Source organism: Phaenicophaeus curvirostris, chromosome 21 (genome assembly GCF_032191515.1).
Source record: "Phaenicophaeus curvirostris isolate KB17595 chromosome 21, BPBGC_Pcur_1.0, whole genome shotgun sequence".
In the NCBI taxonomy this organism is placed as follows: domain Eukaryota; kingdom Metazoa; phylum Chordata; class Aves; order Cuculiformes; family Cuculidae; genus Phaenicophaeus; species Phaenicophaeus curvirostris.
Window position 1 is genome coordinate 5,966,600 of NC_091412.1, and position 12,934 is coordinate 5,979,533.

General features: G+C 44.6%; 1 protein-coding gene across 2 annotated transcripts in view; it reads right to left on the bottom strand.

Moving 5' to 3' along the window:
- Nucleotides 1–12,934, bottom strand: part of KSR1 (kinase suppressor of ras 1) — a 139,316-nt gene that overhangs the window by 34,082 nt on the left and 92,300 nt on the right. Inside the window, exon 2 of one of the 2 annotated variants that reach the window (XM_069873771.1) lies at nucleotides 1,028–1,168. The exons of the other annotated variant lie outside the window; for it this stretch is intronic. Coding sequence (XP_069729872.1) covers nucleotides 1,028–1,168 — 141 coding nt within the window. The remainder of the gene's footprint in view (nucleotides 1–1,027; nucleotides 1,169–12,934) is intronic. 2 annotated transcript variants of the gene reach the window in all.

Consider the following 12,934-nt stretch of genomic DNA (forward strand, 5'->3'; position numbering starts at 1 on the left):
AAGCAATGAAGACGGGAGGCTGGGGTCTTGGCTTATCTGGTCATTTCTGATTCCAGCAGAAGTGTCAGATTATTCTGCGTATGGAAAAGGCTTCTAGTGACGTGCATGTGAAGAATTGAAACTGTAAAGATCAGAAGGAGCCATGGTTTGTGAGCACCAACAGCTGATGCTGGTCATCACACAGACCAGCACAGGAGAGTTATTCATTCCATTCCTTCACACTGATGCAATGCTCTTTGGTATCAGTTTGAACCAGAGACTTTACTCATGGGAGCACATATATGTGTATAAAATGAAGAAAACCTCTCTTATTTCTGAGTAACGACTCCCACCTAGTCAAAATCCAGATAAAAATCCACCTGCCTATTCCTGGCTTGTGGTCCACTTGATTTTGCGGTCTGAGTGCTGTGAGAGGCTACGCAGTTTCAAAACCATCAGTCTGGGACAAACTTGTAAGCGCTGACCCCTTTTGCTAGTCTAAGTTTAGAGGAACACAGTGGTATTGGCTAGTTTTGTATCTTCACTAATTTATAATTGTGGCATGTATGCTTTTAGAAATAAGAAAACGCCAGGCTGTAACAACTCAGCATTCGTGTCTATTTGTTGGATATGTTGGTGCACAAAACTAACTCTTGGTCCTTTGTTTGTGTAGTACTGGAGACAGAATATAGCATGGCACATTATTATTATTATTATCTAAACATCAGTAAGTGATTAAGTGATGGCATCATCACCTAGCAGGCAGAAGGAGAGGAGGTTCTGGAACTGCAGAACCTTTGTCTCATAGCAATAGGCACAAGGTGTTGCTTCAAATGCTTTATGAGAAGGGAAAGGACAAAGGAAGTGAAGTGTTTCAGCACTCCTGTCGGGTGATCGCTGCTTCTGGGAGAGAGGAAGCACCCCTTCCCCTCTGTGTACCCACACAGTCCTGCCTTGCCTGAAAGTCAGTTCAGGAACCTAATTTAAACCCAGTAGACAGCTGGGAACGTCTTGGAAGGTTCTGTGCTGAGGCTTGTCTTCCCCTTACCTGTACAACTTCTTTCCTCACATTGACAATGTCTAACCAGTCATTGAATCTCGGGTAGCTGTTGAGCTCTGCTGTCCGGTCGTTGAGGGGCACGCTCAGCTTGCACTGCCGTTGTCTGTGGATGTAGTCAATCAGTTTCACCTGGAGGGATCCAGAAAGTAAAACAATTTAGTTCCTTGCAATATGCTGTCATCTTCCTGGGCAATGTTTGTACAGTATCCAGCCAAAGGGGATGCTGGTTTGTGTGTGGGGCTCTTTCATCATATCAAAATCATGTACTCCTAAAAGCACCCCACAAAATTCATACAGGGAAGTGTTTCCCTCACACCAAACATCTTAACTCTTCAATTTAAGCAAAAGACAGGACCTGGCAGGGCCCATCCCTGCAAGACTCTTCTCTAAACCTGTATGAGAAAGAGTTCTGTGCAACGGTAAGGTGGGTGTCATGTCAAAATATGAAAATGTGTCCAAACCACTCGAAACAATTAATTACATTCAGTTTAAAGGCACTGCACGTGTACACGCAACCTCATTCTGTATGCTGTGGGCACTGCTCGTTTAACCTCCATTGCTCCTCTATGTTTGGTATCTTCTCATACATCTGGCCTTCGTTTGGGCTAGAAGATCAGTGAGGCAGGATGAGCCAAAGCACCCAAAGACTCTGAGGGCATTTCTGTCACAAAATCAACATTAAAAACCATGATCTTAAGGGAACAAAATTCCGACATTTGGACTAGAGGATCATTGTATGTCTCCATCTCTAAAGTTTAATTCCAAAGCTTTTTTCACCTGACCATCTCAAGCCCAATGCACTACACAGAAATCTGCACTTCAGGCACAGAAAAACAGAACAACAAGGAGGGATATTATTTGTGCCTTATGTTTGCTTATCGAAAAGAAAATACTCTCAAAAGATTTCTCACTATGTCACACGTTCCCATGAGGCAGAGTTAAGCTTCAAAACCTTCCTAACAAAACAATGCCTCAAAGCAAGTTAGCTGATCCGTGATTTATAAACAAGAACATGTACTTAGTCAACAAATTTTAGCATTTGGGACAAGACCAGACTACAAATGAAAACAAAAAAACAAACATATATTCTTTGACCACTATAATATCTCTCCTCTTAGTTTTCTGCTGGTCTATGTATCTGAATGATGCACAATCCCAAAGTTCTACACAGGGAAGAGAATTAGAACATCTCCTTCCCAAGATAAAGGATACATCAGATATTACAGGGAAAATGGATATTGCATTTGATCTCAATTGAACAACCCCCATATGGAGCACAATGCTTTTGGCCTGCTCTTCAGTTTGGGACAGCTACTTCTTACTAATAACCATCCTAGAACAAACCCAAATTCTTCCTTGGCAGCATATGCGAGTCACTTGTTTCATTGAAAGGGGGAAATCCTTCTCTCTCTGACCTTTACCATGACCCAGTCCTGCAAATATATAATCGTGAGGCTGATCCATGTGCTCTTACACACAACCTTGTTAAATAAGCAGGGCCCTGTAGGGTATAATAACGGAACACAAAAAGAAACACCTAAACAAGCACTGTGCGAGAGGACCTGTACTTTCACAGGAGAACTACACTCTGCTAGCTTATTACACTGCTAATACGAGTCTTGAAAAATGGCCAATGAGGCCGTGCTTCCAGCTACAGTCACAATTTCTTGGGACTCAAGCCATTGTGGGTCTCAGTTCTGGCACATGCCCAAAGATCAGTAGTCAAGAGCAAGAAAAGCCCCCAAGCCCATCTTTGGGATGGCAACAGATTGGAGCAATATTTGACTGAAGTGACCCCAGCTAAGTGCCAGAGCTCAGCACATCTGGCTGGATATTTGTGGCTGCACCCTGAAAACAAAGCTATTTCCACCTGAATGGAAGAAGCACACAGGCCACCTGCACTGCAGCTACCCTGAAGCCAGTGGAAGCCAAGGGGCAGCAGCAGCCCCCAGCCAAAACGCTACCCTGGATGTTTCTTGGAAGCTGCCTGCATTCCAGCAGTAGAACCACCAGTTCTGTACATAGAAAACAGTGAGCAGCTGTTGAGAAGGCATCTCTAGCTTGTGCTTTCCTGCAAAGTTAGCCGAGGGTTTTGTTTTATGAGCAACCTGACTCCTCACAACTATCAGGTATAACAACCGGGTTTGTCTCTGCCCACAACCTTATCAATTCAGACAGCAGTGCCGTGAAGTCTGAGACTTATCAAAAAGTGGGTTAGTACAAACAAAAGTGATTCAAACTCTCCAGGCAATGAATACAGAAATGCAAAGCGTTGCAATAAAAGGATGCCAAGTCCTAGAAGATTCAGCCATCGCTTTGCATTTACACTCTGACCACCCAGCAGAACCAGAGGAACCTTTTAGCCATCACTTCCTAACGTGGCTTAGGAACACAAGACCTAAAAGAAATTACCTCGGAAATCCCACTCAATTGTTCTCAGTTTCAGTACCTTTTTTCATAAAAGGGGATAACAGCACTTCCTTTTTCCATCCTTTGTCTGCTTTCTCCAGTCTGACCCAGCGAAGCAGGGCAGCACTGCGCAGGCCCCTGCAGGCAGCCAAAGCCAGCTGGGCTCCAAAGGGGCTAGCGATGGGCACCACCGACCGCTGCGTTCCTGTGGCTGCTCTCTGCAACAGCAATGTCAGCTCGCTCCCTCTGCATAGCACCTTATGCTAGTGTGACTGCGCCTTCTAACCCCGCTGCGGTACGTGCTGCCTGTACCCGCACTCCCAAACTTGCTGTCAGCTGTACTCTCTGAAAAGCTGCACCTTCAGTTGCACACATCTCTAAATGAACACGTCCCTGGGGCATGCGTACTCTGCTCCTTCACAGTTAACTTAGTCATGACCTTCCACTTTCTCGCTGTCATGCGTATTTTCCCATCCATAGCAGCCTAGGCAATGCACTTTCTCGTTCACAGTTAGGTCAGAAATGGGCTTGGAGATACTGCTCTGAGTATTTTCCTACTAAGTGCTCTGTTTAAATTTTTTCTGCTTCTCCTGGTACTTTCTCCCCGCCTCCAGGCTTGGCCTTGAATCACACACATCCTGACGCAGCACAGCCAGCTGGCCCACATCAGACGCACTGCGACTCTGCAGACCTACCCAGCCACTGCAAATAAGTCTGTGCACAGCAGGGATAACTCCTGTATCAGGAAAATACTGGAAATACTGGCTCCTACGGTTAAAGTAATTGCTCTGCAGTTTAAACCCAACACGGTTGTGGATATTCATAGAAACACAGAATCCCAGGTTGGAACGGAACCCAACGGTTCAACCCTTCTTGAAAAAGTATGGTCTAGGCAAGAGGGCCCAGCACCCTGTCCAGCTGCATCTTAGTGTCCAGTGTTGGGGAAACCATTCATTCCAATTATCCCAATGGCCAGTTGTTCTCATTGTGAAAAGTTTTGACTGTGATTTTTGCTTATCTGTCCTAAAACTCCTTTTTGAAAAGGAAAAGCCTACACTCTCCTCATTAGGGTTTCATGCCAGTCAAGATACTTGGTTCTATTCTTATTGCCTCCAAATGTCTCACGTTTGCATCCTGGCTTCCTCCCTCAAAAGACATTAGGGAGGAAGAGATTAGAATGAGAAAGAGGGATTTGGCTGCGGGTAAAGACAGCAACAGGACAGTTAAAGCCCTGACAGCAGAAGTGAAGGCAGCACATTTGCCCTTATCCTCAAAGAACTGCACTTCTTGGCAACCATGAGAGCTAGAAGTGAGGGTAACAAAGACCACAGATTGGGAATGGAGGCCATAGGAACAATGAAGAACTGGTAAGAAAAGAGGGGGAAGATCCCTTAATAAGAGGCAAAAAGAAGAGGCTGCAGGAAGTTTGAGGACTACTCAATAGTCCCCAATATGTCAGAAGTCAGCTTACACAAATCAAAAATAGCTTCCCAGCTGTGCAATAAATTTGCTAAGGAAAGGGGAAGGGAGACAGAAATCATCCAAGCCTTCTCTTTTCTGGAGGCCATTCCAAGCGAGGTTCAATGATGATGTGCACTTTGATATACAAACTGCAACCACAAAATCCAGCCAAAGGCAAACAAGTCAGCTGCGCCTTTGTGAGCCGCGGTATGTAGAATTCCCAGGGTACTGCGGTATGTTACTGCTTCTGCCCCAGGGTCACCCCACCCCTTCCCCATTCCTGGGCATAACTCAGGGTTGCTGAACACCTCGGGAAAGAAACAAGATGGTTTGATGATTCTGAAACTGGTACAGCCAGCCGTGACAGGCCTGTGTGTAAAAGTAGCAGCTCAGCTCCTCAGTCTGATTGTAATCTGTTATTTTAGTGTAGGACTTCCCATCAGGCAAGATTTATTTTCCTTGAAGAAGGATGAGATATAGCAGCACACTCTTTAAAGCTGGAGCTCCACACTTAGTTGCATGTAACACTAATTATATGCAGATGCCTTAGAAGTTACGCATGACTCAGTATAAAGCAGGGAACCGCAAGCGCTGACAGTGGCAAGAAAAGGTGCAGGAATCTGTTCCAAAAAGCACAGTGGAAGGTCAGATGGACTTAGCATCTATTTATAAGCTAAAAATCACAAACTAAGTAAAAGAAATCATACAAAAAATACATGTCCCCACACTACCTATTTACAATTTTCAATATCATGAGGACAGCATGCTACTTTGAGGAAGGATATTCCTGAGGTACAGCCACTATTCTTGCATTCCCCACAAAATTCTCCTCACCAAATTCAATGTAACATCAAAAGCATCACATTTAATAAGTAAAAGAATGGACCTGGGCTCCAGGGAGCTGGACTCCCCTCCTAGCTCTGCCACTGAACTTCTTGCTGTCTGACCATCCGCAAATTCAATTATCTGTCTCCTCTTCCATCCTGCATGGGGTTCTGCCCGCTTGCACTGCATCAGCTCCCTGGAGCAGGCACTGTCTTCAGCTATTTTCTGCTTAAAAAAATACGGGTTCAAATATTTCCACTTGACAAATCTCATCCATAGCATAAACTCCTAAAAGGATACTGCTGGGAGGTACTCTGTGCAGCACAGATTTCAATGTCAAACTTTTCTTCTTCATTGGGATATAACAACAATATAAATTCTCAAAAAATGGAAAAGCAGTCTGACAGCACAGATCTGAATATCTTTGAACACCAAGTCTGGTTTTCCCATGATAACTCCTTTGCATTTACTCTTCAAGACCAAATTTGTTTTGCCCTAATCCTATAAATAGCGTATTTGCATTCTCTTCCCACCCTACGTGCACCACTCTTCTCCCCTAGGATACATTTCATTTTGTTATTTCCTGCCCAGACTTTTAACTAAACTACATGGTTTGGCTTTAATAGCTGAGCTGTTGCAAAACCCTTTTCTGAGAATATAATAAAACTTCTGGGTGCAGTGACGCACATAAAAACCCACAAACAACATGCAGGTCTCCAACCACAAACTAGACAGAGAGATAAAGCCAATAGTAAGCTATTCACTGCCTGCTTGCCAAACGGCACATCCTACTCATCACAAATGGCAAACCCCACAACAGAAGCCGTGATACTCCAACTGCCCTAAACCCACAGAGATGGGAAAGAAGAACAGAGACAGGATATGGAGCAGCTGGAGCAATCACTGCGTACAGGGTGTGCTCCATCAGAGCCCTCCTTCTCTCAGGCTGGTGTAGCTGATGGCCGGGACGCTCAGTTCTCATTTCCAAGAGCTGCACATGCTGCAAGGTATGGTCCTGGATGCACGCCTGTGTCCTCCTTAGAGCAGCTTTTAAATTAATATCCCTTTACAGAATCAGGCCCAGGATGTTTAGGAAAAAATACCTTTTAGTCTGTTTATACAAAATAAACAGCAGATCTGTAGAGATACAAGGTTGCCCATATCCCTGACCTCAAGTCTACAGCTGGGAGTTTAAACAACTGCAAACAAAAAACAAATACCCACACGTCATTGAGTTGCACTCTGCAGACATGGCTCAAGAAAGCAACAGCATCTGTGAAATGAGTTTACTGACACGGGGGTGCAAAATTCAGGAGTCTTTGGCAAGCAAGGAGATATTGCAAGAATGAGTTGGAAGAATTCGGTATTCAAACTGGAGCCCAAATATTTCTGACCTCTGGTTAATTGATTTGAAATCACATTCTAACTTAATTCATCAGAGAATGTTAATAGTTACGGTCCCTAACACGAGAAATTAAGTTTCGTGCATTTGGGGGTCCACTGTCTCCCAGCTTCTTGTCAATTATGTTCTATTCATTTTCAGTAAAGTGGCATCTTATCCCAGAAGTCATTGAAACGCACGTACGTGAAACCTATTGCCACTCTTGCACCTGGCCAAAACTCAATCAGTCTGAATTCAATGCAATTGATCCAAATAAACAGGGAGAAAGGAGCACAGCATAGAAGAGCTTGCATTTTTCTTAAGTCTTCCTAGCTTCTTCTGATGCTTTTAATCCGCCCATCTTGGAATACCATATAAATGCAGCAAAAATAATTATTTTCAGTTCACAAAAAAGTGAAACTGAGGAACAGAATGGAAATTGTGTATTAAATTACTTGGGACAGACGGAAGGACTCTGTTATGGACCCCACTTTACCAAAGTGCCAGCCAAGATTCCTTCAGAATATCAACATTTTGACACCAAGTTTGATTCAGTCACACGTTTTACAACCAAGTGCCACGTTTTCACATTTTCATATAGCTTATAGCATTCCACTCACTGATGCCTACAACTTTCTCCTTGACAACTTGAAACACAAGCAATGTCTACAAGAAGGGGGTTTGCAATTCCCAAACTAAACAATTGTCATTATTTAATCAACAAGTCCAACACATGTTCAAAAGCAGACTGGACATCTCCTGTCCCAGGAGATGAACTCTCCAAGGAGTCTGGCAGCACTTGAAAAGATAAATATGAGCTTACACCAGTACTTCCAAGGCTACAACCACTTACTGCCTTACAATTTAACAAGCCAGTGGCTCAAGTTTTGAAAGGATTAGATCAATGTATGACCCAGCTCTTACATGTGGCTAAGAAAAATGCAAATCATCTATCTTCCTTCAGACAGGAATTCATCAGGAAGGAACTCCTCTATTAACCTTCTTCCAAGATCAGGACCCAGAGGGCAAGGGAGCGCACTCCGAAGCGCCACACAACAGCTACTGCCGTGGCAGGACACTGCACTGCTGTATCAGTAGCTCATACAGTGAGGGAGCTTCTGCATTTCTGCCTCCTGAAACAGAAGACAGAAGTTCTGAACTCAGAGTTTATCTGCATGGGACACCAGGGTAAGTAAGATGAGTCATCTGAAGGCATTCAGTGAAAGTGGATTCACTTCACACCTTTAGCTGACTCTAATCTATTTTCCCCAGTACCATTATACAGACAAACCCTAAGTCACACCAAAAAACACTTGAGCAACCAGAGAACTGAAGAGAACATAAAAAGGTCAGAATCTGACCTGCCAAATTTGTCTCTGAAGTCATGCTCAGCAACCATGTGAGAAACTGATAAAGATCTCAACAACCGTTCAGAGACCAGCGGCAAAGTGAGGGTACTTCAGGACACATTTTTTCAAAGCCATATGAGTTAAAAAGAGAAAAGGTGCAACTGAGTTGATCCATGCAAAGGAAAGAAGTAGTATTTAATTTTTATCAGGCAAGCTGTTCTGTATGCAAGGCTTTGAGGTACGAAAGCTGAGAGTTGGGAAGAACTTGTGATCTGAACGAGAGCTCTGAAGACCCCCGTGCAGGTGAACGGCACAACACACCATCACCTTCCTCGCTGATGCAAGCTACGTGCAGCGTCTCACTCGGAAACAGCCCAGCAAATGAGGGCAACTGCTTGGCACTTCTCAGATATGGTTGCCACTATCCACTCTGCCTCAGATTCCCATCTTTGAAACAGCCCTAAGAAGAGACCTTCTTCCAAGGGTTTTGGAAAGATGTTCACAACAGGGCTAATAAGGTATCACCTGGATACTGTGGTAACAAGGAGGGAAAATGGAATTGGCAGAAATTAGCAAACACCAAAGTAGCAGAAATGCTGGTTTGTCTCTCCAGTTAGGACTGAAATGCAGCAATGCTAAGTGTGTGCAGAGCAGAACCTCCCCTGGAAACACCATTTGTGATCAGAGTGCTCTTGGGCCTGGACGTATCTGGAACCAGAGGAGACACAAAGAAATACACCAGGACGAAGTGGCCTACCAGAGAAGGCAAGAAAGAATAAGGCCAAAGTATCATTGTGCCAAAAGAGTGCTGAGGTTTTCCTGGTCTGTCCTGCAGACTGTGCGCAGATCCAGGAGCAGATGGATGGAGGATCACAAGACAGCTCCTAGTCTCAGCTCTGCCACGGATCTGCAGACACAGGGCAAGCCACTTCTCACGTGTGCCTGCGAGGCCCTCTGCTCAGTCAACCATCCTAAACAGGGTCAGCAATACCCTTCAACTAACAACAAACCAACTGTCTTTGCAACTCCAAACCAACATTGAGCTGTTCCTTCTGTGAACTTCAGCGTCAAGCAGCTGACTCATTCGAATGCCCCTGGCTATCTGAATTATCATCATTGTCTGATCGCAGCATCACCAAGCAGCAACTGAAGTCAGAAATTCTCATTTCCTTCTGCGTTCAGACCAGTAACTTGTGTGTGTAGGCAGCAAGATACCTTACAACAATGTGGGCTGTTCCCTTGCCAGTACAGACAGAACTAAACCAATGCCTGGTTTTGACTGGTTCAAAATGGAGAGTGGGTCTGTACCCTTTCAACATGACATATGCTTCTTTTGCTGTGAAAACTCATCCAAACGTGTTCATAGAACATTTTGTTCGACCAAACAGACGACTATCGTTCCCATCTGCCCTTCCATTAGGAACACTCAGATAATGCAGGAATCATCTGAAGAGTCTTATAATCTCACAAACTGCAGAGCGACCTTGAATCCAGCATGAGATTCAAAAAACTCTTTCCAAGGAGAGCACAAGAGCCACAAAGGAGCAAATGCACAAGCCAAAATAAGAAAAGATGCGAAAAACATTTTGAAGAATTATTTGTATCCTAAATAAATGAGGTCACTCAATTTCTCACCCATATGGCTTTGCCCTCAGAAACAACCTGACTGAATGCACTAAAGGATGACATTTTGACAAGTATCTTCAGCAGCCGTATATGAGTAAGGCTATGCCAGCAGATAAAATATTACAAAATAATATCTGGTAGCAGATCCACTTGTTTATTTGAGATGGTATGTGAGAAAAGGAGATCGCATATATGTCAGACACTGACCGGCAGTCTGTGGAGTTCACACTCACTTACTTGAACCCAGCTGACTCACTCAGCAGGGAAGCGTGGCAGAGTGAGCAGGACTCCTGTCTGAGATGTGAGGCCTGGCTTCTAGTTCTGGCTCTGCTAAACCAGTACCCAGAGTACTCACCTCCTTGGGTCTGTTTCCTATCCACCTCTCCACTGATTATACAGGTGCAACCCAAGGCACCAGGGATGTAGATTACTGCCACGCTGGACCACAGGCACAGCCCCCTTTGAAAAAAACAGCTTGGAGAACAGTGCCACTGCCCTGAATGCCAAAACCAACTTAGGAACATGAACATACTCGCATGACCCCATGCAGTAGCACATTATTAAAAATAAGAAAGATGAAGAAGGATTAAAAATAATTTGCACAAAGCCAAGGAGCAGTTCAAAAAACTGGTCATGAAAGACCTGACTTTCAGTCCTCTGATATAAGCACTAGATCATGGCAGCTTTGGCTGAGATGGAGTTTCTAAAAAGCAAAAGAAATCAGAACGATGACACGGATAGGAACAAACAAGCACCCTGAGTGAAAGCCACGCTCTAGGGTACCCCTGTGCAGCACACCAGAGTGAGGGAGCTGTGCCAGCTGACATGGCTGAGGGTCCATGCATGGAGTTCTGACACCAGCCTTACTTGCAGCAGCTTCTGCATGAAAAAAAACTAACAGCCTGCTGCTTCTACAGAAACTGGCCGTCTGGGCTGACTTAAAGACTTCTGGGTCTGCTTATAGAAGAAAAGGAAATAGTTTCTCAATGCATTGCTAAACAAACCCTGCAAAACAGGACCCAGCACAAGCCAGCAGAAAAATGTACAGACATGTACATGAGCATACAGGTATGCTCTGGGGGAGGGAAGGAGAAAGAAATCCTTAAGAGAAATGAGTAAATACAAGCACAGAGAAGTAGAGGGATAGAAAGAGATGGAACCCAGATGGATGGATTTTCCTTTGAACCTTCAGTCATGCCTGAGGCTGACACAATAGCCACTGCCCAAACACTACAGTATGTTATTTCTGCTTTGTCAGATGATGCAGACAGCATCATTTCTGGGTCACTTGGAGGCCACATACCACCCCTTCTCTCTCCCCTCCCTTCTTTTTCACAATCCCAGTGACCGAGAGCTGTAAACTCTTGTTTGAGGCCTCCTCAGCTAAGAGTGGGAGGATGAAACTGCACAATCAAGCGATGCCCTGTGCCTGATAATATGATTCTCCTCAAAGATTTCATTCTAGGGAGGCATCCAAGCCTAATGCAGCTGCAGGAGCAGTCCTCTGCTTAAATATCAAAGATTTCACACCCACTGCACACTAAAAATGAAAGCCCTCCCCCTTCCTTTTTAACTTGAGGACATGCAACTGCAACAGAATGATTAAGAGTGCACTGCAAGAATAAGAACTGAACTTACCGTTTGTTGAGCACAACCCTGCTGCTGCAACATCAGATGTCCAGCTCACCCTCCTCTCAGCTCAGATGTCTTTCCAGCACCCATCTAGCTGCTTTAGCTCAGCCATGCTTCACTAGGCTTAACTATATTTCCATATGGAGCACAGGAAGGCTACTACTTCCTCCTGCACAAAGCGGATACTGAAGGAAATTATTAATCCAAACTGGCCTACAGACCTGTGAAGGTTTCCCATCCACTCATGAAATTAGTGCATGTGCCATTTAACTGGCTTATGGATTTACTCTGCTCCGAAGAATACTTCTGTCCAAGCGCAGCACACCTCTTGTTCTTGCTCATTTTGCTCCTCCCCCAGGGTCCCCAGGTCCTGTATCTGTTCACATGTGGCCATACCTCAACCAGCTCAAACCGGGTCACATCTGGAAAAGCGTCAACATCGCTTAGAACGTGGTTCTCCACAGCTAAAGCTTCACAAACCCCGACTCAACAGTCTTGGACCTCAACCAAGGTCTTTAATACTAAGTTAACAAGCACCTGTCAGAAATGAACTAGGCAGAGCTATTCATTAATTTGGCAAGACAGCAAAAAGGATCTCCTGAGATTCCTTCCAGGGATTCTACATTGGCTGAGACACCGGCGCTGAAAGAAAACTGGAGAGCCTCAAGAAATCAAAGACTTTCGTCTCCTGGACCCAAGCAAAGATCAGCCCTGAATAAATCGTTCTTGGCAGTTAGAGAAAACTCAGATTGTTCCTCTCCTTCCTACTCCTTGCATGCTCCTAAGCGATCCACTGCAGGCCAGATCCCCTGCAGACTTCAACAGTGAGTTGGGAGTTTACGTACTTTGGTGGTTCCGCATCTTGGAGACTTCAAGGCTCAGTGCCTGGTTTGTTAGAGGGCACACAGTGCTACCCTACTTCACTGAACTGGGGAAAGGGAGGAGTTTATGAGGTGCTCAGATTCTAACGCCACACAGGCTTCTCAAAGCACTGGATGTAAACAATTACTTGTCCAACTTATCTGCTGTAACCCATAAAGTTACACTGAGGTGAGAGCAGCCCAAGGATAATACTAATACTGTGCTTCCCCCTATAACTACAATTGTTCAGTGTCTTGGCAAATCCACTATATCTCTCCTCCCATAAAGAAAACAACTACCCCACATCCCCTGCCGGTTTTACAATGACTGCAGCCAGAAAGCAGCAAGTGA